At 42.2% G+C, this 26,613-nt stretch overlaps 1 protein-coding gene across 1 annotated transcript; it reads right to left on the reverse strand.

Moving 5' to 3' along the window:
- On the reverse strand, positions 1-26,553 carry ABCC6 (ATP binding cassette subfamily C member 6). The gene is made up of 31 exons (XM_068422969.1): positions 26,500-26,553; positions 25,033-25,209; positions 24,561-24,686; positions 23,792-23,929; positions 22,596-22,721; positions 21,964-22,025; positions 21,055-21,186; positions 20,255-20,467; positions 19,190-19,367; positions 18,581-18,742; positions 16,917-17,009; positions 15,479-15,682; positions 14,736-14,882; positions 13,910-13,997; positions 13,550-13,619; positions 12,683-12,809; positions 12,084-12,260; positions 11,490-11,657; positions 9,801-9,984; positions 9,250-9,313; positions 8,622-8,739; positions 7,428-7,635; positions 6,036-6,346; positions 5,083-5,282; positions 4,253-4,379; positions 3,550-3,651; positions 2,668-2,814; positions 1,958-2,116; positions 1,551-1,717; positions 891-1,085; positions 1-346 (listed from the first exon to the last, which is right to left on the reverse strand). The coding sequence occupies exons 1-31, from the start codon at positions 26,551-26,553 to the stop codon at positions 238-240; spliced, it is 4,533 nt and encodes a 1,510-aa protein (XP_068279070.1). The 3' UTR covers positions 1-237.
- Between the last annotated feature and the right edge of the window lie 60 nt (positions 26,554-26,613).

Consider the following 26,613-nt stretch of genomic DNA (forward strand, 5'->3'; position numbering starts at 1 on the left):
TTTCAACAGAAGAGTGAGATTTTGGTATCTGAAAACATAACGAAAATGGAATTGCTAAGTTTCCTATGGAAATAACATGTATCCCAAGTCATCCCTTTTCATCTGCTCACTGTGGTTATAGCTCAAACAAGATTTGGTTGAGTGTCAGGCATTTTAGAGTGAAACCAAGATAACAACTCAATTACGAGAGTGATTATTCCTGACAGCGGTGGCATTATGGTGTACTCCATGAGTGAGTCAGGCAAGGCCTGATTCTTTCATCAGTCTGTAGAACAGTCCCTTCTGGGCTATTAAGTGTTCCAGAGTATCAAATTCAGCTATCCGGCCATCTTCCAAGACTAAAATCCTGTGAACATTAAAACAGAAGTGTAAGCTCGGGGATACACCAGCAGCTGTAATAAACTTAGTTATTTCTACTTATTTCTAAAATAAATTTCAGTACTTGCTTGTTATTCAACCAAGCTTTTCAGCTGGGAAACAGCTGTGGGATAGAAATAGGTTTCTGATGAGTGACTGTTCCAAGTACAGGGTTTGTGGGAGGGGAGTTTTGTGACAACCAAGATTTGTGAATGTGCATTTTAGCTTCAGTATTTTAAGATGAAGCAAAGAGTTGTAGCCGTAGTTTCACTGTCAGGGGGTGGGGGTGTGTGCAGGGAAAGCGATATGACACAGCATGAAATGCATCATGTGGGAATAAATGATCTTCAGTTAACCCACTGGTGCCTACCTGATTTAAGATAGCTCCTACAATCTCTAAAGCAAAGCTTTGAGGGCTGAACAAGAAAAGGACAGAAATGAAATTGCTGTTCACTAACACTGTGTGGTTCATCTAGTTCACACAGGTTGCCTGTGTCTTCCTCCCTCCTTAGGGAAGTGGCTGCAGGTATTACCTGTCGCAGTCCATGACGGTGGTTATCCGGTGAGCTATTGTTAACACTGTGCTGTCTTTGAACTGAGTCCTCAGGGTGGACTGAATCTGAAGATCAGTTTCTATGTCTACTGCTGCTGTGGCCTCATCTAGAATGAGGATTTTGGCTTTCCGAAGAAGCGCTCTGGCCAGACAAACCAGCTGTTTCTGACCGGTGCTGCAAGTAAGAAGAGCGATGGTAAACTGAGAGCAGTAGTCACTTTTCCCTGGGGTTAGAATACGTGATTAATTTGAAAACAGTAATGCAAAGGTGATTGTCCCCTTTCCCTGAAAGGGTGATTGAGGCTGGTGGCACTGCAGGTAACAGCACAAAACAACCTAACGAAATGGAGTGTATTACTATAGCACCCGGGAGATCCACACTTGGAACAGGATTCCAGTGTTTTAAGTGCTGCACAAACACAAGCCACAATGATGATTAAGTCTCAAAGGTCTTCCAGTTGGTGTCTTATGATTTGATTTCATGCTGCTAAACAGGACAATAATGCAGCAATTTGCTGTCTGGGCACCATTTTATTTTTTTTTTAATTAAAATGAATTAAGACTCCTTGTCCCACTAGCTCTATGTTCTCCTAGCCCATGGGCTGGCACTGCCCTGCCACTGTCTGTGCATATAAGGTACCTTAGGTTTTCCCCTTGGTCAGTGCACTTATATTCCAACTGATCTGGCAATTCTGCAACAAAGTTCTTGAGCTGAGTCAGTTCCAAAGCTGTCCAGATGTCTGCATCAGTGTGTTGGTTTAATGGGTCGAGATTCATTCTTAGAGAGCCAGAAAACAAAACTGGATCCTGAGCACAGAGACAGTACAAACAACTCCTGAAATGAATTATAAAAATGAGCCTTCGGTTTTCCCTGCTGGGTGCAAATCTGTGGCTAATGTTATATTGCATGGGAGACCAGCATGGCATAGAGGTTATTTCCAACTTTGAAATTTCTGAATGTCCCTCCTCTCACAGCATCTTTTTAAACCCTTCCTAGGTGTTAAGACTTACAACACTGCTGAAGCGTTTTGGAAATTAATTTCATACCTGGGGAATGACAGTTATCTTGTTTCTAAGGTCATGGAGACCTAGTTGAGCAATATCTAGTCCATCAATTAGGATCATTCCTTCTGCAGCTTCCACTAGCCGCAGCAATCCCACAGCAAGAGTAGATTTCCCTGCTCCTGTTCTTCCAGTTATGCCGATCTGTAAAATGCAATGGAAATCTTTTGGGTTTGATGCTGATCGTTTTCCACAGTTGGACAGACCTGTTGTGTAGTTCCTCTTGGCCTTTTGAAGAGAGACAGCTTGGCACAGATCAAATCTTCAGGGCTGTTCAAGATTCATATAGTCTAGCAATACATTCTTAAAGGGAATCATTTATAATTTGTTTGTATGAAAAGGAACCTTGAAAGCCTTTGATGGGAAGAATAACTACAAGACTTAGCAGCTAAAACAGGGCCTTGATTTGGCACTAGATTTAAAAAGTTAAATGCCTTTGCTCTAACTCTGCTAACCTTCTGTGAAATGAAATTTCACTCAGAAGAATGTCTAGTGTATGCAGCAGTCCTGGAAATGCTACTTTGTACTAGGAAGAGGTGTGCAGCGTGATAGATGGGCTCACACTGTACTGCAGCTTTCACACGTACAAGTGACTATACCTTGGTGGAGGGCAGGGACGGTCTCTGCCCAGCTCTGACCATTGCAAAGCACTGCTCACACTCTGTAGCTCTCCTGAAACAAGTGGCTTTGCTTACCTTCTCTTGCCCATTGATGGTTAGATTGACATGCTTCAGTGCTAACTCCAAATTCGGCCTGTATCGCAAACTATAGTTTCTAAATTCAATTCTTCCTTCAGTGAGCCAAACTTGACCTTGAAGTTTGCCATTCAGAGTCCAGGGTGCCTAAATAGATGAAAACAAACAGTGATGTGTAAAGCTGATTTAAATTACCAAATCAAGTGGCCATACTGAAATGGGAAGCTTATGAAGACACCTGTGCCAATTCCCCCGATCTATTTACTTTTTGCAAAAGAGAAAAAGGCCTCTACCTTCCATATTGCAAATGTTGACTTTTTACTTATGCAAAGATGCCAATCGTCTTAACTGAAAATGGGGATAAACATTTGTCAGAGTTCTGACATTGTGAATGGTTCAATAAAAAAAGATTTATACACCCCTGTAAACAGGACTGTGAAAGTCTCCTTAGTAGGACCTCAGGGCAGCACAAGGAGAAATCATTTTAATGATTACAGAACACAAATGATTGCATTAGACTTTAGTGGCTAAAAGGCTACCTAGCAGCCATCCATTATCAGAGTTGCATCTGAACTCGCACAATAAATACATACTCCAAACATGGGCAGAAAATATGGCTCATGCCATGAGTGTTACCAAGTGAAGCTGTTTTAATGGCAATCTAATGCTTAACTGTCTTAAGGAAATAATGGTGATCAGAGGTTATAAACCAAGTCTAGTCAGTTGGATAAAACCCCAATGCTGCAGTCCTTTAAAGGAAACATAACTGGCCTTTTAGAAGGGGAAGACTAGGGGGTTTGTCCAGGTGGAACAGAAAAGTTACTCATTTAGTTTGCAGAGATGTTCACCTCTGCTAGTAAGGTCAATAGTTGAGTTATCTACCTCCTTAGGAGTCCTCAAGTATTCTCTCACTCTCTCCACAGAAACAATGTTGTTCTCTATTTCTGTCCAGGAGCGCACCATCCAGTTCAGAACACCAGTTATCTAGCAGAAAGAAACAGAAGCATTAGGGCAGATAAAATAAGTCATGACCTGTACTTGCGAGGAACCTGGTACTTTGCCTTAAGTGTTTATTTATAAAGACTTGCTCATCAGCTAATTACATGAGGCTAAAAAACATAACCATGGATCCCTGTGAAAGTTTGTAAAGCTGTGTTTAAAGAGCCTAGCCAGCTCCTCCCACAGCTTCTTCTGCAAGCTTGTAGAGAATGAAATGCTACTGACTTGGATGCTAAAAGATAGTGTAGCTATTTCTTAGGCTCTTGTGTAACTAGCCTACCAGCAGCAGATAAGACAGACACTGAAGACCTTGCTTCAGTTAGTCAGAGCATGCTGTGACTTAAGTATGAGTTCAGATGTAGGAGGAAAAAGATGGCTGGTGCATGTTTGAGGTTCATTCTCTAAGGGGTCATGTGCTCCAGATGCTCTGGGTTTCAGCAATGAAAGCAGGGTTTGGTAGGAGAAGGCATATAGAGAGCCACAGAAATAGTTCATGATTTCTTAGAAATTAAAATGGTAGGAGAAATTAAAATGCAAGTTGTTTTTGATGAAAGGTAAGCATGGTATTACTTCAAAGCTGAGTCACCTGAAGAGCATATGAAATGGAGAAACCAGCAGTTCCTGGACTAAGATGTGTTCTGCCCATTGCTGCAAATAGTGCTGCAAACAACACGATGCCATTGCCTAGAAACTCCAGGTTTGTAGCAAGCCACCTGCAAGAGGAGGAGAGTACAGGGTTGTTGCTGGGTGCCTGCTTCCTTTCTCCCAACAGAATATGTGATTAATTTGCAAAACACTTGTGAAGCTCCTGGGGTACAGGATGCTCAACAAAGCTCTTGTCACACTCTGGTTACTCTTACCCTGACACGTTGGAGCTCATGAAGGGCTCCAGTCTGTCTGAACTGGTTGGCTTATGGTTTCTGTTAGGATGTTCTCCAAGGCCTGTTGGATGACAGCAGCCAGCACACAGTTTCTTGGATGAGTTGGTCTAAGATCTCTTGTGCCTTCTGGTGCTTCTCACTTTTTTCATGACTGGTAGCTGATGGCTCTTATTGTCTGATGGGTTCTGCATATACCACAGGCCTCATGCACTCTGCCATGTGATGATGGGCCTCACCAGGCATGTACTACAGCTTCCTGCATTTTGGACACCAAGTGATACCTCTAGCAGTGTATCAGCATGTGTGTGTGCCTAGCCACACAACAGGGATGGGACCATATCGGTTGTGTGAGAGGCACGTTGCCAGAGAGGGGCACAGTGTGCATGATTATGAAAGAGGCTACCCTACCCCCAAAACACTCTGCACCACTGTCTCATCTTCTGTGTACCTCCAGCCAAGCCCCAAGAGCAGCTATCTCCACTCACCAAGGGTGTGAGAGTAAAACTATCATTTCGTTTACACTGCAGATTTGTACCTGTCAGCAACTGCTCCAGGGAAGCATATTCGCTGATTCTCATCCACTAGAAAATTGCTCTTCAAATTAAACCTCTCCTGGTCCTTATATGCACGGATCACACTGCTCCCTTGGAAAGTTTCTGAAATGTGGGAGTAGATGGGTGACCTGCTGGCAGCCTCTATGCGTCTCAGTTGGCAGGAGGTGATCACATAGAAGTGCTGGTACAAAGGGAAATGGAAGGGAAAGTGATCAGGTTTATGCCTCTGTGGAGGTGCTCCAAAGAACATTTGGGAAGGCCTCAACAAGTGCAATAGTACATACTACCCTAGTGTTATAAAACCAAATGTGCAGGTAGGAGATGCCCTTAAAAGGTGAGGTAGTGTTTCTGCCTGTGTTATGTCCTGTCTTCATTAAGAATAACGCTGTGGTTAGTTAATGCAAAGAAGCCAGGGTACTCTGAACTTGCAAAGCCTCTAAACTCACACTTACTTTCTCCTGTAGACCAGCTCTTTGCTTGATGGAGAACAGAGGCGTACTTGCACCCTTACTTGCCCTTCCCTCATGTTCAGTCTTAGCTGGCAAAGCATTTGAGGTTTCGGAGCCCAATGGAGAGCTGCACGGCATACATGGGTATATTAAAAAGCAGCGCAGGAATTTGGGAGGAAAGGAAGAATGCTTTTGGTCTTGATATGATTGCATTTACGCTTATGGGGACAAGGAATATAGCTCTAGGTAGGATTTGATCTGGACATCAGAAAAGCACAAGCCTCTTTGTGAGGTCTCTGGGATGCATTGGAAGGCTGGGGTGATGTGGGAAGAGCCACTGACATTACTCTTGTTCAGATGCCATTTGAGATGATGAAACTAGTTGCTGCATGTCTCTGCTCCTAGGAAATGGAAGGAGGCTTTCTGCAGGGACACGGCCATGCTGCTTCAGCCTCTACTGTCTGTGTATTTCTATAAGCTCCTACCTGGAATGCAGCATAAAGAACAGTCAAGGGTACTATGGCCATTGCTGCCCTTGGTGTAGCCACTATAATCACAAGGTAGATCTCCAGCAAGTTGAACAAGAATCCCAGCAATGACTTCAGCTTGTCAGGGATGACAGAATCAATAGCATCCATGTCTCTGGAGAAGCGGTTCAGCAAGTTTCCAATGGGTGTTTGCTCAAAGAAGACCACTGGGGATCTAGCAACGTTCCTCAGCAACTGCAGAAACAGCTTGTGTGATGCTAACACGCCACCTAGAAGCACTGCTGCTGTGGAGGCAAATCTGCCAAGGGCTGTAATATAAAAAATAGTAATTATTTCTAGGTCTGAACAAACTCACCTTGGAGTTCTCCTTTGTGAGATCATGATTTCCACTTAGTACTGTGAATGCTATACTAGTGAAAGGAGCTGACTTTCTCTGTGGTAGCAAGCCAAGCCTCAGAGCTGCAGGGTAAACTACCCTTTCTGTGGGGTAGTTACAGAGGGGTGGAAGACCTTCTAAGCAAGCTTGTTGGGGGCCATGGATTCAGCAACTTAAACACACAGGACAATTTATTCTTCACAAAATGAGCTTGACTGGAATTACTTTGAATTACTCAAAGCCTTAGGTTTCCTGCCTACAGATTCACTGTTAGCACAGAAGGGTCCCTAACCCTTCCCACTCTTTTCAACTTGTTCAAAGCTTTCTCAATATTTTGTCACTTGGGCTGAGATTTTTCCATGTTTTATTTCTGTCCTAAAACAAGTTATTTTTTTTTTAAAGAGTGACCAAAAGAATTGTGGCCATTTTTAAAGAGAAAGGTTTAAAGAAATGTAGAATTCCACAAGTTCCTCTTTTTCTCTCTCTTTTCACTCAAAAGACCTAAACCAAGATCTAATTCAGTACAGACAAGAGCCACCGCTTGCACTTTGATATGATTAATTTACATTGGAGGAATGGAAAGGGATAAGAGGAAGAAAGATATGCAGATGACGTTGGATACAAGGGGTAGGACAGAAAAATAAGGATGTTGTAGTTCTTCCATTACTGAATGCTTTTTAGGGGCTCAGGTCATTTAGTTCCAGCAGGAAATATAGAGGAAGGTGCTACTCATCATGGTCTGCTGAAAGGCACAGGAGAACACTTCTGGCATACTATGAAGTAGACTTGCAGGCAGTGACACTGGAAATATTGTTCAGATCCCTTAGAAATCCTCTCTGTGCGTCACAGCCTGTAGTTTTACGTCCCATGCCAAACCTTTAGGGCTGGTGCCAAAATCCCAGGAGGCTAAAAGCCCACGGGTATGCACTTGTTTGTATTCTGAGAAAATATCCTGGATGTGGGAAAGGGAGATGGAAATACAGAGAAGGATTAGGTGCGCAAGTTAAACAAACCTTGAATGACTCCTAGCGCGCCAAAGACTCCAACTCTCAGCTCTGTGTGCTGTTGTGTCCCGTTGTGAACAGGGTCATCTGTCCACATGCTGAGCCAGTAACCACGAGAAAATGACACGGCTTGCTGAGACGTGAACAACAGAATGGCGTACAAACAGAACGGTAAGCCTGTCGCCTTCAGGTAGGCTGCATAAATCAAAGTATTCACCTAGAGTAAAACAATTGGGGGAAAAATAGGAGGATCAAGCTTGTTAGCCAGGAAAAGCAGCTCTGAAATAAGGAATGATTCATTATGGTATACCTACTGGGTTATATGTCATGGGACATAGCAGCCATGTTAATTCTTTTTTTTTTGTTTTCCTCATGGATGAATAATGAAGCCATACTTAAATAAATCCATGGTGTTAATGAGTGATTATTATCAGCTGATGAATGTTACTGCAATAGGCTCATGTTACTGCTGGAATGCACGTAAGGCTCTCCTTATGCCAGACGGTGGTTTTCATTTGTTGTCGGTATGAGTGAGAACTATCACGTATCCTGCTCACTGCTGCTGTGAGTAACTGCTGATTGGCAGAGGTGAGGAGAATCCCAGCCTGGCTAATACTGTGCTTCCCTAGGGGAAGAGCAGCCCCGCTTTGGGGGTGTCGGACTTACTCGCATCTCTTTTCAGAACCAGTGTGTAGCTTCAGGTATTCGTTTCCTCCCCACGTTTTACTGCTGCTACAATGTACCCTGCATACACACCTCATCCAGGCCTGACTCCTAGCTGGAATCCCACCTCTGCTTCTTTCCTTTCACAGCACCCTCCTTGCCTCAGCCTTCCCTCAGCGTGCTTTCTCCCTCCAGGTCAACTCTTGAGTCAGGATCTCTCTCCTCAAGTGATTATAATTTATTTTTTTCCCTCTCTCATTTCCATAATGTGCTCTCTGCAATGTACCTGCATTGTTCCTATTTTGGAAACAGGGCTTAGATCAGGGAATCCAAGGAGATACAGTTTGCACAGAAGATGCTATGTAAAATAATGCTGAAATGACTTTGTCTCAATTATAGGGCAAACTTACACAGCTCAGCTGACTTCCCTGGAGTTGCACTGGTTTAATTTAGGCAGTGAGCTGACCTGCCTGCCACGAGCGGGACAGTAATAAACCTATGGTATGTGTCTTTGCCTTTACAGGAAGGTGCTGTGCTTACCCTGCCATGCTGAGTTTTCTCTCCCTTGGTTAATCTTCCTTTGGTGGCTGCAGCAGTGGTACATTCTTGACTTACAGGAATGGTCTCCCTTTCCATAGCAGATTTAACTGAATTGTCACTTCATAAAGAATACAAAAATCCTTTCAATTTTTAGCTAAGGCAGTTAGTATTTTAAAGCTGGATCTCCTTACCCACCACCCCTACATTCATGCCTGTTTTGAGGGCTGCAGTTTTCAGGGTTCTCCAGAGTGACCCCAACCATTGTCCATGTTTATTACAGGGACTGGGTTCTGTCAAGCTATTGACAAACAGAGGCTTTAAGCATTCACTAGCTGTGGCTGGTTTGAAATGAGTCAGGCCTTACAGCCCCACTGGGAAGGGAACAGCAAGCAAATGTATCAACATGCCTTGCACGTGAGCTTTGGAACAAATTCTGGCTCCTTGTGAAATATGGAGAAAATGTTAGTGAACAGCCACATTCAAGAGCAGTCTCTTGAGTTTTGCTTGTTTGCTTTTGCCATTAGTTTACAGATCAATCCCAAACCTGTATCATACTCAGAGCCTCCACATAGGCTTGTATGGGCTTTCGGAGCAAGTTCTTCAGTGTCTGAGACAGCTTTGAGCTTACCTAAAGAGCTTTTCCTGTGATGAACCATTTCTAGAGGTGATGGTGCCTTTGGTGTCTCCTATAGCTGTGAAATAAATGCATTTTTTTTCTAAATACTTTAGAATCTCATTTTGTACTGTATAGCCTTTGAGAGACTAGTAATATGGAGGAAAGATTCATTACAAAGAATGGTTTCTAAGGGTAGAAATATCAAGGCAAGGCTTGAAGAACAGCATATATAGTGGGTAATGCTGTTTACTGCATGATTGTTGTCTACTAAGATGAAACTGTTTATTCAAGAACCAATTTTGAGGTGATGAGTCAGTTAATTTGACAGGCATATTTTTTCCCCACACAAAGTGACAGCTTACTGTGATTGAATCTCTGCTTTAAATGTCCATAAAAGAACAAATGTAAGACTGGCTTTTCCAGTTTTATTCTCTGTTCCCTCTTCCCAACTATGAACAGCAGCAGACTCCCCCTCTCCCCCAGTTCTTTAATGTTAAGTATACTATTACAGGAACAACTGACTGATAGACCTAGGAAGAATGATTCCAACGCATTTGGGGTACCTGGAAAACCAGCGGCTGCCTTCTCTTCTGCAGTAACATGTGAATGAAGAAATTCTGCAAAGGCCCCATTTCTCTGTAAAAGTTCTCGGTAGGAACCGATTTCTGAGATCATTCCATCCACCAGCAAAACAATGTTGTCCACTTGAGGCAAAATGTTGATTGTGTGAGTCACCAGCACACGAGTCTGCTTGAATAAAGAGGGAACAGTTAAAATTGTTCTAGTGTTTCCCTGCTTCCTCGAGCCATTGCAGTCAGCTGTCTTCTGGAGAAAGACATGTACTTAGTGTCAGCTGTGATTTTTTACTAACTTGGGAGATATTTTTGTTATTTATTCCTATAACTTCTGACTGTCTCTTTGATGAAGTTTATCTTTGCAGCGCAGCTTTGTGCCCATTTTGAAAGTGCAGAACTTGGGAGCGAAAGGCTGAATGAACTTGTTTTCTGTCACACACAGCATAAAAGAATGAGGATGGGAACTGAAGCCTTAAGTCCCAGGCTAGCACCCTGTGTGTAAGAGGACCTTTTACTTGGCTCACTGACCAGTTCCATGTTGTTGATTCCCCTCAGGCTGAAGCTCTTAAGTAGAATGATGTTAAATGAAGTGTATGTCACATTTATTGTCACTGATATCAGTATTTCAGAATCAAATTTGTGCCTGAGAACTTCATCATCCTGAATGGAGTTAGAGTGCATCTCCTTTTCATTTAAATTTCTGAGCATATTTGCACAGATAATTACGTGTAGGAAAGGACATAAGACAAGTAATTTTTTCTGTAGGTAACAAATTGGCATGTTATATATTTCTAATATACAATCAAGCCCTTTGAGTACTGCTTAAGTCTGATACCTGCTTTCTTTGCCAGTCTATTTTCCAATACAATTACATTCTGATACTTGCAACCAATCTACACATCAAGAGAAAGGTATTTGTAATCAGACATGTCCATTTTAATTGGACTTTCTAATGAAAGAAATTACCTATTTTCCTTCTACAACGTGAAATTGAATCAAGTATTTGTAGGCAATTTATACCATGAAACAAACAGAGCTGTCCTAACATCCCTTCTCATGTAACCACATTTATTATCCAGATTTCTCGACAGCAGAGAAATACCAAGGAATAACAAAATGCAACCAATGAAAAAAAAAAAGAATGGAAGAGAAGTGTTTAACGTGGATTTTAAGACTGAAATTTAAGTCATGGCCATTTGGGTGATGGGAACTGTGAAGATGCCACTGACCTATTCAAAAGTGATGGGATTAGACATGATAAGATACAATGAGCTGGAAGAGATTAGACAGCTCTTCCTAACTATACTTGAAGTAAATCTCAAAATGGGAGAAGGAAAATGTCAATGGAAAGCCAAAGAACTATAAACTTGCTGTATAAGTAAGGCTGGAACTAGGCATGTGGTTTGCATGGATAAAGACAGTCTTTCAGGAGAACCTAACTTTTCAGTCTTCTTCCTCCTAGGTGAGATTCACTGCAGGACTTCCATGTGCTTTGTGGACTGCAGAGGTTACCCATTCCCCTTCCACTGTTGTTAACAGTAGTACCTGCTGCCACCAGCAAAAAAGAATTTGGGAGCCTTTGATAAAGTGAGTAATCCACCCTACTGGAAACATTTCAGGGGCCCTGATAATTAGAAACATTTTTCAGTCTTTTACAGTTCAGGGTTTATAACACACCTTGTCCTTTAGTAAGCTGTTGTGTCCAAGAACATGTTCAAAAATGTGCTGTCCAACATGAGCATCAACAGCTGAGAGTGGGTCATCAAGCAGGTAAATCGAAGCCTTCTGGTACACGGCACGAGCAAGGTTCACTCTTTGCTTCTGCCCTCCAGATATATTTATTCCCTGTAAAAATGTATTGACACTGTTAGTTCCAAAGCTATAGCATATTTGCCAGCTGTTGGCTCCATTTTACACTGAGGTTTTATTACTCCCTTATTTTTAAATCAGTGCTTCTTTCCCTCCCTCTCTCCAAATAGGGCTCTTGAGATGCAGAGGCAGATTCTCTTGAGCAACTCCACTCTCCCGCAAAAGAGGACCCAGGAATGACCTGGATTTGTTGATTTTTGCCTTAAGCATCTCTCATATCTCTGGTTAGGTTAACTGTCAGGAGGTGGGCTTCAGACCCTGTTAAATCATAGCTCGACTTTTCAGAAATTACTGAGCACCTGCCTCCTGCAAGTTTAGTCCTTTTGTAGGTGTTTTAAGCAGGACACCCAAAGTTGTAGCTACTCATGGAAATATTGCCAAAATATAAAGCAAAGCCAGTACCTTCTCTCCTATTTCACTCTTCTGCCCTGCAGGGAAGCTCTCCAAATCAGGTTGCAGTCCACAAGCATCTATCACACTATTGAACCATGCTTCATCCATCTCTTTCCCAAAGAGAATATTATCTTCCACTGAAGCATTTTGTATCCAAGCTTGCTGGGGGACATAAGCTGTGGTGCCCTATAAAAATCGAAGTGGAAGAATGTCAACAATCTTTTTCATAAGCTCAACTTGCCAAAGACAGGAACCCATCTTTGAAGAACTCTCCCAGTTAGCTTTATAGAAATCTGGAATGATCATCACCATTGACAGGTCTCAGAGGGCTTTGCAAAATACAAGTCTGCCACTTCAGCTCACTGTCAGAGTGGGAAATGGAACTGGGTCTTTGAAGGCCTGTTCTAGTTCCCGTTCCCATTCCCAAAGGCCAGGCTCATCTGAGAGGTCTTAAGCACCTTCAGATAATAAAATGAGGGCTGCTACATACAGCCTTTGTTAAAATTCAGCAGTAAATGGGTTTTCGTCAAGCACCTGATGCCTGGGTTAATACCTTACTGTTCCTGAAGACAGCCTAATTAGAAGCAAATGCTCAGGGGAAAATTTACCTTCATGGTCACGCAGCCGTCCATCTTCTCCAGCTCACCAAGTAACGCTGACAGCAAGGAGGACTTTCCAGCGCCCACCTGGCCAACTACAGCAAGCAAGGAGCCTTGGGGCACGGTAAGATCTATCCTATAGAGAAAAGATTAGTCTCTTATCACCTTTTTAGATACACTTTCTGAAAAGAAAATGACCAAAATTCTTGCTATTGTCTTGCAGCAATAAAAATTACCAACTAAACCCTCTAATTTCATACTTGAGGCCTCACTTGCACAGGGTTACTCTTCATGTCATGCTGACTTTTTGCAGCAGAACAGGAGTCATCCCTTCAAAGACACCTTCAACCAGAAAGTCTTCATCCACATCCCCATCTGAGTTTCAAACCCAGAGCCAAGACCCAGGTCCCCACTCTGGAGACAGGTGAGCCCAAAGCACTGGATATAAAGCATTCCTGAACATCAGAACTTTTCAACACTGTTTCTTGTGTTGCAACTGGCATTGCAAACTGCAATGCCTTTTGAAATAAGCATGTAGTGATGTCATATATAATATCTGCATACCATCAATTCTACTTTTTTGACTTAAAATTACTATAATTTCATATTTGGACAAGAAAATTGTGTAAAGAAAGCAGTCTCCATGTATTAAGGCCACATCCAGATACAGGCACCTTACCATTTATGTGCTCCCAAGCATAAAAGCAAGATTACATTTTGTCTGACTTTATAATTTTCAGAATTCAACGTTAAATATGAAGCAAACTCAGAAGCCTTTAGATATTCCACACTGGTTTCACTTAGACCCTGAGGAATTAATTCATTCAGCATCCACCCTGACCTACAGAATTGGGATGACTAAGGGCAAGTCTGTACCTTCTAAGACAAGGAGAAGTTTCTTTGCTCCAGCAAAAAGTCCCATTTCTTATGGTGATGCTTGCCTGTACTAAAATATAAGAAGAAATAGAACACTTATAAATTTGAAGGTAGGTACAGAAACATCCCTTTTTATGTGACTTTATGTTTCAGTGTGTATTTATATTACATAAAATGAAGTATGAAAAGAAGGGTTTAATTACCAGATTAGATTTCATCATTAGAAATAAACAGGCCTGAGAAATAAAGTGACAGTAAGGGGCAAACATTTTTCTCTCTTGAGTATGGTAGGCACCCTAAGAGTGGAAGCTGAACAATGGAAGCTACTCCTAAGACAGGACTGCTAACACAAAAGCTCACCACAGTCAGAAGTGTTTCTGCTTGAGCTCTTGGGATTCAGTTCTTCCAGATTCAGAAAAGCTGCTAAGCGGTTTAAAGAAACTTTGGCCTGAAATAAAGCAGCACACAAAAGAATAAGATTTAAAATAGAATGGAAGCTAAAACCCAAAGTGAAGACTCAACTTGAAGACCCACTTAGAATGTTGACTAGGTGCTATGTTGCAGATGCTGTAGGCTTAGATGGACAAATGCAGCTCTACCGTATGTTAACTGACTTTATTTCTACTTAGCTTAGCAAAAAAACATGTTCTTCCCTGTGTTTTCTCTTCTGTTCACACAGTGAAATTGGTGCTTTTTTTCTCCAATTCATCCTGCAATATTTCCAGTGTTTGTTTCTGTCCATGAAGAGCTCTGGCAGTCTTGTTGTGTTGCAAGAGGGAAGTGCAATTTCCCAGTTTCTTACTGGACACTGACTTGCTTTTCTCTCTGGCCTGGGCTAGCAGGGTTTCCACTGATCTCCCATGGAGATTTTACTCCATCTATTCTGATTTCTATGATTAGAATCAAAATTGGAAGCACCTCTGAGATCTAATGGTCCTTGTGATTGGTCCCAAAAGACTTAAGAGTTGTTCTTGGTAACTATTTTGTCAATATATGGAGCCTTCTTAAAAACAATACTACAAAGTACCCTTAGCTGCAAGTCCTTGCACTTCACTGTTTCACAAGAGCAATTAAATAGCTAGCCCTGATGTTAAAAGCCCTAAGAAATCCCTACCTTTACCTGTTAATGGTGATACATAAAAAAACACTTATGGACAAAGAAAAAGGAACAGAGCCTGCAATTAACCTGGACAGCAGCGTTTATGGAGAACGGCAGGAAGGAGTGCGCGGTGTTGAGAATGTTGATCAGTGTTAAAGATACAAAGGCCTTCTGAGCATCCAGGATATGTGTGTTGTCCACCAGGGTGTAGACAGCAAACATGACAAATGCAATCTGAAAGGGAGCAAAGGAAAAGCAAACCATTTGCTTCAGACGGGGAACAGGGTGACAGGCCCCTCGGACTCTGCAACTGATTTAGTTAAATCCAGGCTATCGCCCATATACGCGTCCTGCAAATAGCATAGGCAAAGGTCTTCCACATTGGTGACAAAACCAAGTCTGATCATTTGACATTTGTTCTGCTTTAAGGAAGTTCTGGTGCTCCAACCACAGCAAGGTGAAAGCACAGCCATTTCCCATTGAAAACACATATGGCTGAGCTGCAACAGCAATTGCAAAAGTGGCTCGTGCAGCTACTGACTGTGCCATGAACTCTGTCTAGCTGGAGGTCTCCAGGTGGTTCTTGCAAAGCAGGCTCAGCCTGCCTGGAGCACATTGCCAGACCAGGCAACTTGTCCATAGAACCATTAGGACAGGGTAAATGTCTGTGTGGCTGATTCCACTGGGCCTCAGCAACTCCTGTGAGACCACCAACTCCTCCGGGCAGACATTATCTTTAGGGGTCCCACAGGAAAAATCTGTCCAGACAGGAGTACAAAGAGAAATGGAAGTAATAGCACATGTTTTATGTAGGAAGGTGAACCACTCACCAGAAAAGTTGATGAATGGAAAGAAGCTAGAGATGCTGAGAAGAGAATCTGAGATCTTTTTAGGGCCTGAAGTTCTTCCTTCCGGATACCAAGCACTTTCTCCATGAAGGTTTTCTCCCAACCATACATTTTGATTACTTTAATGTCGCTGAGAATGGCATTGGTGAGTTTGGCCCGCTCATCTTTATGTTTCATCTGGGTCTCCTGTAATAAATGTTTGAGTTTTATCATTTAATAGGTTGAACGTTTAACAGTGCAATTATTCTGAAAATAACCTTATTCCTGCCTATGAATTCTGAATTAATTTCCCTGCAGTTGAGCTGTGTATACTGTTTTGCTTATGAATCTTCCAGGCTGGGAAATATTTTGTCTTTCATCTTCAGAGCTTTATTTTTACTGGCAATACATAAAAAACATAGAAAAGGTGGGCAAACAAGGTAAAAGACTGAGCATGCAAGAGCATACTCTAAACTTCAAGAAGCTTTGCAGGCTTCGAATCTTCCTGTGTTCCTTCAAACAGTCATGGTCAGCATGAATAATAAATATTAAGCCATCACTTGATGTCAAATGTTAGTGATATGCTTCAGTACAAAACTGCTTTTTTTTTTTTTTTCTTTTTTTTTCCCCCCAACATGCTGTGAGAGATGCACTCGACCCCTTAACCCAACTAGCAGTACAGGCTCCAAAGGAGGTAAAGGCTTGAGCTGTAGCTGGGCCACAAACTCCTCTAGTTTCAATCTCAATCTGTTCTCTGAAAACCCACAAAGGAGCAGAGTGACCCAGTGAACATCGATGCATATGAGGTTGAAAAACCGATCATGGATTAACACTTAAATAGTGGGTGGCTTTTCCAAGTCTCAAAGCCAACCACTTTATTCCATAAATATGACAGCCTAAGTGAGCCGCCTTTGACCTCTTCCTGCTAGGCAGTGTGGCTGCATGGCGGTGATCTCCCCTTGAGCTGGGACACCTCCCAAGTTTGCTCCTTGAGGCACAGAGACCTTTTACTAATGGCAGATCTTTGGTAAGTGACTGATAGCATGCTGAATTAATACTAATGAAACATTACTAATCTATGGAGCTATTAAATATTAATTATTGTAAACTTTGTATAGATAATTCCATTAGACATAAACTGTTGTCCAACTCTGAGACTAAGATTGGATCTAGCCGCACCTAAGCTCCATCAGGAGTTTAGAAAGCAAGGGGGTGCATTCTGAACCTCGTGACTCAATGGGAGGGTCTTCCTTACCCTTTTGCATCTCTGGTCTTTGTGTGAATCATTCTAACTCGAGCCTAACTCAATTTTCCTTTGTATGTTTCTTCCATGCAGTAACTAATAAGGTGAACCTTACCAGCCTTTAACTTAGATTTATAAGTAGTATCCTAGTATAATTCAAGTCAGTAAACTACTTCATTTTTATGAAGCAAGATGTACCTGAAACTGACTCCTCTTCTTGGTGATCACGAAATTCAGAGGCAAAAGAAAAAGGAATACAGCAATCGAAGTCAAGGCGGATGGCCCAAGAAGCTGCCAGGAGAGAAAAGCAAAGAACAACTTCTGGTGATTACTAGAAATGACTGTTTGCTATTCCCCTTGCTCACCTTCCCTCTTATTTGAACTTATGCCTAACATCCCTCATGGCTAAAGCTTTAATCTTGCCTTTGCCTTTCCTGGGAATTGGGCTCCCTAAGCACTGTGGATTGTTAGCTCTCCAGGCACGGTAACTCCTGTCATCATGCTCTGCTGAATTTATTTGCTTCCCTCTTAGGAACTAGATTAGTGCTGAAAGCGATCCAGAAGCATACTGGCAATTCAAGTCATTTCTGTTTCTGCCCATCTGTTCTTGGATGTGTTAAGGAGGACATCTTGGGGCTGGCAGAAGTAAGTGACCCGATACAAAACCAGGTTTTCTTTAGAAAACAAACCCAAACCCTCAACAAATTAAACTCAGCTTGTCTAAATTTACATCAACTAGTGAGATGAAATGGTAGCATTATCCTGTGCCATGTACTCTTGGGACAGCTCTTGGCTACCAGGGCTCTTAATGACCTGTGAATCAAAACAGAGAGCTTGTTTCTCATGGTTTAGTTACATCTCTCTACAGATGGCTTACGTTTGCTAGAGAGGTGAGTGTGGTATACACAGGGAGATAAAAGTATTCTCTACACAAATGGTCTATGAACACTAGCGAACAAAGTGTTAATTATGCCCCGACTACATGCAACCACATTCAGCTTGTCAGCATTGCTAGAAAACAGACGAAGATTTTTCAACAGTCTAAACCATGGCTACTAATTTTCCAAGGTCATAGTATCCTGCCAGACACAAGGCACAGTCCATCCTGCTTAGCCAAGGGAAGGTCTCAAAGGCCTCTGGAAAGTTCCTGGGAATCAACTGTCTCTGTAGTGCTCATACTGGCATTTGGTGTGCTGCCAAAAACAGGGACTAAGAAATACAGCTTTATCCTGCTGAGAAATTACTATACATTAAATTAAGGGGAAAAAAGGATCTTGTAGATTATCATCCTTTATTTCTAATTCTGTTATTGCTCTCTCCTTGCTAAACTCCTTGATACCTATGGAATTCAATGTATCCAATACTCTTTTCAGTATCATATAACTTTGCTTTAAACTGTTTCACTGATCTTGTGGTAATCAGGCTTCAGGATGAAGTATGTCAAGTTGCTATTTCAGACCATTCCCCTTTATGTTCTGCAGCTATGCTGAGGAGCTGGAACTGGACTCTCAGCCTGCACTGGGCCACCACGTTTTGGTTGAAAAGAGAGGTGACAGAGGAAAATCTGAGGCAGAAGTTTATCAGTCACCTCAGAATAACCATACCCACAGTCTTTTCCTTAAAAGAGACTGTATGCTGAATACACAGGTGAGAAGATGAAGTGAAGGATCAGGTAAGGATTCTATACCAATAAAAATATCTTCTACAAATAAAAGTGAATCCACCGTGCTACAGAGCTAAGAAAAATACCACAATTTCAGGTTATTCAAACCAGCAAAGCTCTAAGCAGAATTTTGAAAACTCCTTTTTCCGTTGATATCAAGAACAGAAAGGGATTGATAAGTACTGTCATCATATTTTACCTGCCACAAGAAGACAAAGCAGATGATAATCCGAATAGGAGCAAGCCAGGTCCCATTAAAATAGATAATTAGATCCATTAGCTTTTGGACATCAACAGATACCAGATTAACAATTTCACCTACTGTTGCTGCTTTCCTTGATGCATTTGACATAACTAGGATCTAGACAGGGTAGAGAAGAAAGGAAAGGTGTCATCAAACAGCAGCTTTGGTCCGAAAATCAAACAACTTTCTTTTCCTTATAAAGGAAGAAAAAAAAAAAAAGAGAGGGAGAAAAATGTCAAATCCTAGGTACTGAAAACATGCTGTTGCTTGGGATACATGACTGCAATTTAGGATGAAGAATTTACTCCTTTCCCCAACCACAATCTACAGCATAAGAAAGTTTATGTTGCTTTTTCCTCTTTCCTTTTCTTGTTTTTTCCTTCAGAGGTAAGATCTGAAAAATAAATAGTAAAATACCTCCCACATACTGTTCAGAGATGAATATAGCATAGAATTACATTCTAAAAGTAGTTTCTGATAACATCTCCCCGATATTGTTAAGAACAATGTACCAACACAGTCATAACTACTAATATGAGGCTGAAAAGGAAGTTACAGACTCACCTTCCTGTACGCAAGTCCTGTTACTGCAGTTTTCAGTCTCAACCCCAGAACAAGACACATGTACATATATCGTTGTTCAAATAGAGTCTGGAGACAAGCCAAAAGGAACATAGTGCAGGCATAGAAATAACCATGCCAGCTAGGTGCTTCTTGATCTTCAATGAACTCCAGGAAAAGGCTGCAAGACAGGAGCAAAATGTTGATGAATCCAGGTAGAACTGATGAAATATCAGATACACAAAAATGCAGAAATACCAGGGATTTTTTCTGTATTCTCTCTGGCTGATGTTTATCAGTAAAATAGCAGAAGAACTGGAAAAACTGCTAAAAATATCCTATGTCTTAACCTCATTTTTGACATTTAGCCGCTTTTGGTTTTGAAGCAATCTCTGATCTCAGCATCTTCTTAGGGGAGACCTTATTTTCAGTGTTAAGGGGAGCTTCTGAATTTCATGAAATTTGTCAGAAATATGCAAATTGGGAGCCATAATCTAAGAAGTCCTTGACATTTCCAGACCTTCTCTTAGTCATTAAGATTAAGAAGTGATTTTTTGCCCTTGAAAATATACTGTAATGCAGGTTTGTGTTGTAACAACACAATCCACAAAGCATTAAGTCAACTGACTAAAGAAGCTATTCAAGATGTGTAGGATGCACAGCTGTGCTCTTTATAATTAGTTAGGGAACACAGAGTGTTAGTACTACAGCAAATGGCTGACAGCCTGTGCAAATGATATGTAGCACCATCAAATAACTCACTGCTGTTCTAGAAAAGTTGTCAAAAGGCTTAGTACAGCCTGTCCTTTCCCCTGCTGGAATACAGCAGTGGGGAAAGTGTGCACAGCTTTAGACAGTGATTTGTTTGTTTTTTTTTTTTTTTCCACTCAGTTGACTGTGGGCTTAGCACAAATGATAATCCAGCTCTTTTCATTGCAGTAGGAGAGTTCAAAAGATAAGTGTTTGTGTGTCCACCTCTGTGGGTGCTGGCATACACATCTCTCTATGAGCTCATGCATACAGCAATCTTGTACGTATGACAGAAATACATTATAAATATGCACATACCTCAGTACCTTTGGGATGGAGAACAAGAAGACATCACAGATAACTAAGCAGAGAGTGCTGAGAAGGAAATAGGTTCCAAACATGCTCCAAAACGCTTTCAGTAAGGGCCCGCTCTGATTGTGCTTCGATTGCAGTAAAACCTCTGTCTCTTCAGCTTCTGCTATTCCAGTTTCACTCTTCTGACCCTTTTTAAATGTAGCAGACTCCATTTTTCTAAAGAAAGAAACAATGAGAAAGCTAGCCACAATTGGAGAAAGCTTAGGAATCTTGTGCTTTCAAAAAAATCATTTAATATCTCACACTGGATCTCATGCCATGTCCAGTATAATAAAAAAACAACAAAAAATGATCCCTCTCACGAAAAACTTTCAGCTCATGGAAGCATGGAACTGAAGGATGTTCTCCAGTTGATTTCAACACTTAAAATCGGATTTTGCACAAAGGAACTCACTGACAGCTCACCCACTGAAAAGTAAAGACCCCCAAGTTTTCATAGCAGAGCGTTACTTGGACCATTTTATGTATGCTATCCTTTTCTTCTTTTTGTTTAATGGACAAATAATTCAGTGGGATTGGATCTTTCAAACATTCTCTTTTCCAGATAGGAAGCACCTAGCAGAGCTTATGTTCAGAGCCTGAATATGTGCTGAAGCAGTCTGTCTAGCACTCTGTGGGGAATGGAGGGGATTAAAGCCTGTTCTGAGATGGCACACCAGCACCTGTGAGCGTATTTGCTTCTAGAGGCAAGAGACAGACTGCCCAGCTGAGCCCATGATACACTCTCTAGATCAAATACTCACTGCTGGGTTCTGCTATGACACTTCTTCCACTCTCTTTCAGCCCAGGCAACAATTTCTTCAGAGGAGTCCTCTTTCCTCACTGGCCACAAGTCATCCACCCCCAAGGACTTCCGACAGCCTTTCCAGACAAGCCTGGAGAACACAGAGACTGCTGTCAGGTAAGCACAGAAGGATGTGTTGTGCATGTAACATTTTCAAAACAGATGGGCTTTAAATTAGTGCACCACAGTGAGCACATAGGGACTTACTTACATAAAACACTACTCCAGAATATCCTTTCCCAGAATAAATATGAATGTTCAGGAACACCAGTGTTGCTTCAAATCCCTACGCTATCTTCTGTCAACCTAATTTCTAGTCCATACTGAGAGCTGGGTCTTGGGCAGTGGGGGACAAAGTTCAGTTTAACTTACTCTGTGGCTCAGTGAAACACAGACGAGGCCTTATCATAGCACGCATTAGGCCCAAGGTATGTAATCATTTTACTTCTGAACACTAAGCAGCAGGCTGGCCCAATGTCCTCATTCACTATTTTCACCTTGCCTAGCACCTGTTACAGGAAGCTCTGGCAGGCAGATAGGACTGTGGTTTGTGTACAGTGATCTTTTGAGATTGCTGAGGTCTATTTCAAGATTGGGAGGGCACTGAGAGGGTAGTTGGAAGGGGGAAGAGAATTAGCTAGAATCACAAATTTGTGTTTTTAACTACTTTGAGAAAAGTAAGTCAAATTTTTATAATTTGATCTTGTGAGAATACCTCAAGATCCTAGAGAAAGAATTTAAAGCCTCACTGCATAAGCTAACTCGGGGTCTGAGATATTTCATACTGACTATCATCTATATCTTCTCTTATGCTGCTGTTTTTTTCTGATATTCTAGCAAAACCATGTCTTTTTCTGTGTTTTCTTACCCAGAGAACCACCAGTATGTGATTTTGGAAAGAAAACAGGTGCTGGCTTCTGGACACTGATTCTGATGGGAAGAAAAACATAGGTGATATTTATATATAGAAAAGGGCATATATCAGATGAATATAATCCCCTTCTGTGCTTTGCCAGGAAAAGCAATCAAAAGTTACACACACCCTCGTTCATTGACCCTTACAGTGTAAATGTATTGTGGAGGATCAATGGGATCAGGAGACTTTGGAGAACTAGACTTTGAATGTCTCAGATGGAGGAACAAAGACCATCATTCTTCATACCCAAAGACATTTATTTTCTGAAGCACAGAGCTCTGCCATACTCATACCTCAGAGTACTGCTTGCACAGGGAGAGCATGGGGAAGCCATACGAGCCTTATCTACTGGTTTCAGTGAAAATAAAACATGACTATGGATAGAAAGAGGGGTTTAGTTTTTCAAAACGTATATAGAAAGACAGAGTACTGTTATCCCAAATTCTGCTGGTTACCTTTTAAAACCGTTGGCCTTTATACAGAATGATGCCATCTTACATCTCCCATATACTCATATTCCTGTGTATCCCCATACCTGTTTGAGCAATGAAGCAATGCATTATGAAAAGCTACGTTATACTTACAGGATTGTCGACAGCTTTAGAGAAGAAGGGAGGGTGATCAACTAAGCAAAATAACACGAGTTCTCCTAGCACCAGGCTAGCATAAAGGTAAGTTGTAATGTGGCGGAAATGGTCTTCCAGGAAGCCCTATAAAACCAAATACTGTTGAGAATGAGGTAAAAACCTTCACATGAAATCAGTGGAGAAGATAGCTTCTCATGTTCTGCCAGCCATAAGCTCTGAGTTCTGGTTCGAAGCACAAGGTGCAATTATTTAAACTGTAGTTACACAGAGCTACTTAAATAGGTAACTCCTGAAACTGGAATACCAGAAAATGCTAAATAATGGACACATTTATTATTTATAGTGACGGTTTTATCGTGAGGCTTCATAGCAGTCTAGTCAAGTCACACATCCACATTGTATCATTACTCAGGGAACTTTGTGTGCTCTGAGGATAGAAGCTCTTTGCTCACTTAGTGGGATGAGTTGTTGATATAATAAAGCAGCTGCCAGTTTTTATTATAAATGGTGCATCTAAGGGGCTCTGTGAAGGGCTCTCTAATTAATTTTGTGAATGAGAGAGAAGAAAAAACCAAGAAAAAAGTCTGAGTATTTTTGGAACTGTATTTTTGTAGCAAGAAGCGGCAAAGTGTTATTTCTACAAGAGGTCTGGTGCCTGAGATTCATTCAGCAAGCTCCCAACTGTCTTTTGTTTAGTGGCCACATATTTTTTCCCTATTACTTAAACACACAGGGAACATAAACTTTTGTTTATTCTTTATTGTGATGGAAAGGTACAACTGTTCACCTGAGGAAAATGGCTACTGACAGTAAGTCTCAGATGGGTAAACCCAGCCAGCACTCATCCACAAATAAACATTCACCACAAATACCCAAATAATAAAAATGTATAATATATCAACATATTTATGCTGTTACAAAATCTAGCATAAGGCCAGTTTTTAGTGACAGTGTTTACGTTCATTTTATTTTTATTCATATATGAAGTCTGCCAAGCTCTCAGAAAACCACACTCTGTTTACAGTGAAAGGGATAACATGGAGGGAGATGACAAAGTGCCACCAATCGTATTTCTCAGCACGTATCTTAAGCGAGAAATTTGGTTCTCCACTTCACAATCAATACGGCAAAAAGAGCCCTGTTGTTCAGGGACTTTATACCCCTGCACGTTAAAGATACATGATTTCACTTACTCTTTCCAGGGCATGTAGGACTTTGGAACTAAACATCACAACTGCAGCCACGAATGACAGCAGCCAGTAAATCAACAGGACGCCTGAAGACTGGATGCCCATCATTCTTTCTGCCTGGGTAAGGAACATGGCCAGGATCTGCAAGGAAGTACAGATTTGTCCAAATAAATGCCAAACATTATTCTCAAATTAATGGACAATAGAGAAAAATCAGTTAGTTTCTTGCCCACACATTCAAGATGTTCAGAGCTGCAGTATTGTTCCTAAAAGGCTAAAACTGAAAAAGCATTATGTGCAATTTTGCACTCAATAATGCCTTTCCAGAAAGGGCAAGTAATAAAACTACAAGTGGGCCACAGGCTGGGAGGATCTAGGCTATGAAGATGCAATGACAGAAGGGCAGGATAGGTATTTAGGTTGAACAGAAATCCCCTTTCATTCTAAACCATACTAAATCACCCACCGTGGTTATGAGAAACTAGATCTTGTCTTGTTGTTGTGAGACCTCTTTCTAAACACTACTGCTGCCTCGGCTCTTGCGAGGTGTACTCTGCCTATAGGGCTCTATACTGTAGCTGCAGACCCAGTGGTCTGCCCCAACTCCAAACCCCTGCTGCGTCACACAGCAGAAACTCACAAGGCGTGTCTCCAGCCTTCTACTCCCCATCAGCTCTTTGTGCTCAAAGATACTGAGAAACATGGGAAATACAGTATCTGCCCCACGAAGGCTAAGCTGGGCCACACGCAGACAAAACAAAGGAAGAATTACCACTGTGATTCCCACCACGGCAGGGCTAATGAAGAATGCTGGAGCCCGTGGGATTCCTTGGCTTACTTCCCACAGTACAAAGAAGACGTTAGAAAAACACAGTATTACCAAGATGAATCCAAGGACCTGGGGCAGAGACAGAAAACACATGTTGGAATGGACTGAAATGGTGATGGGATGATCTACCGAACTGAATGCTCCAAGCAGCCTGGGCGGTGAGACTGGAGAGGGGGAAGACCAGGTTAGGGATAGAGAGTGTTATGGGAAGTAGCAGGGAACCAAATAGAAGTACATTATGACAGTTCTTCCTGAAACTTTACTTGATTTATACTGACCTGACTTCACCTGAGTGAGTAAATGTCAAAGCAAACACAGAGATGGATCATCAGAAAAGAGTTAATAATTTTTCTAAATCAAGTTCTGCATCAAAGTTGTGATAATGTTAGGATCAAACCCCATCCTCCACCCTTACCATTTTGGTTTTGAAGATGTGGGACATCCTGATATAGCCTTTGCTTTTGTGTCGAAGATACAAGTAGTAGAAAGGAAAACAGACCCAAAGATAGGCACAAGGGATCCAAGCAATGACTGTACTCTCAAAGCACCAGGTAAACCTTGGGGTGTTTGTATACCATGTCTGGTTCCAGTCCTGTCACAGAATCAACACAGAAGTGAAATGGTAAAGCTAATGTTTGCAGAATTTCACCAGCTAATGCAAGTTGCTAATGCTATAACTAAGATCTACCAGAATGTCAGAGGAACTTGATTTAAGGTTTCAAATATAAAAAACATTTAGCAACAGAGATACTTGCTGAAGAATAGTAAGGTGTCACAGCGGAGGGAGGGAGAGAGGACTCCGCAGCAGCCTTTTGGAGGGAACAGAATTCAAAAGGGGGTTGAGGGAAGGTTGGAAAAGTGAAAGATACCGAAGAAAGGACATCATGTATCACAATTAGGAAAAAATGAGGAAATTTAAGTTATTGAATGTAGAATGAGAAAAAATAATTTGGGAATGAAAAATATTATCAGCATTTGGGAACCAGCAGAATAGTCAGTAGGGAATGACCGGTGAAATGGAGATTAGGAGGAAACGAGTGTCCTAGTGCATGAACTGTATAACAACTGCATTTCCTCAGCTGTATTTATAATCCCTTTGTAGTTTTTTTGACCGAACAAACAGTTGGATTTCATCTGTTAACATAATAATACTAAAAATACAGCAACTGTAGATGAACAGGAAAGGGTATTTTTTTCTTCAGCAGCTTGTGGAGGTGGTTCGAGTCCTTTATGTGGAGGATACGATGCAAAGCAAGGCTCGGGGAAAGGAATCACTTGACGAAAAGAGGAAGGAGATAACGGCTCACAAAGTATTATGGGACCTTATCAACCTTGAGGATGGAAATCCACGTAAGTCTGGACTGATCGACTCGTTAGAGCCCTTTCAGAGGTATTTCTGTAGCGGGTCATTCAGCAGATACTTTCTGAAGACAGTAAAGGGACTAATTTCCCTATCCTTCCAGCAGTGCAGCGGCTCTGCACGCTCCCACACAACTCATCAAATTTACTGTAACTGGATAAAGACTTCGGCTGTTCTCTGGGTGAAAACTTGTCCCTGGGAGGCAAAGTCCACAGCACCATCAGCCTCCGATGGAGGTGCACCTCACCGCTCGCGGTGCCAGCCGCCTCCCTCCAACACCCCGCTGGTGGCTGCCGCCCGGCCGCAGGGCCCGGGGGTAGCCGGTGGTGCCGCCGCGGAGCGGCTCTCCCGGCCCCGCGCAGGAGGAACCCGCGCATCCCGCGGCCGGGCCGGGGCTGGCCGCCGCCGTCCGCTCCCTTCGCTCGCACCGCGGGGTGCTCGGTCCGGGCCAGGCTCTGACAGGGCCTCTGAGGGGGCGGCCCGGCAGCGGGACGGTGCCGCGGCGCTCCCTCAGTCACTCACCCAGAGCTCGGCGGAGCCCTCCCGGGAGCCGCACAGCGAACCGCCCGCCGCCATGGCGCCCGCCGAGCTGCCCGCGGAGGGGGCGGGCGGGACGTTGCGGCTCGACAGCCGGCG

Source organism: Nyctibius grandis, chromosome Z (assembly GCF_013368605.1).
Source record: "Nyctibius grandis isolate bNycGra1 chromosome Z, bNycGra1.pri, whole genome shotgun sequence".
In the NCBI taxonomy this organism is placed as follows: Eukaryota; Metazoa; Chordata; class Aves; order Nyctibiiformes; family Nyctibiidae; genus Nyctibius; species Nyctibius grandis.

Bases quoted from the DNA above. Each gene is read 5' to 3' on its own strand.
- ABCC6 (XM_068422969.1), bottom strand. From the start codon at position 26,553: ATGGCGGCGGGCGGTTCGCTGTGCGGCTCCCGGGAGGGCTCCGCCGAG. The intron at 14,883-15,478 runs GTGAGTGGTTCA...GCTCCCTTTCAG, and splicing joins TCCATTCATCAACTTTTCTG to ATTGCATTTGTCATGTTTGC. The intron at 1,718-1,957 runs GTATGAAATTAA...CTCTGTGCTCAG, and splicing joins AGATAACTGTCATTCCCCAG to GATCCAGTTTTGTTTTCTGG.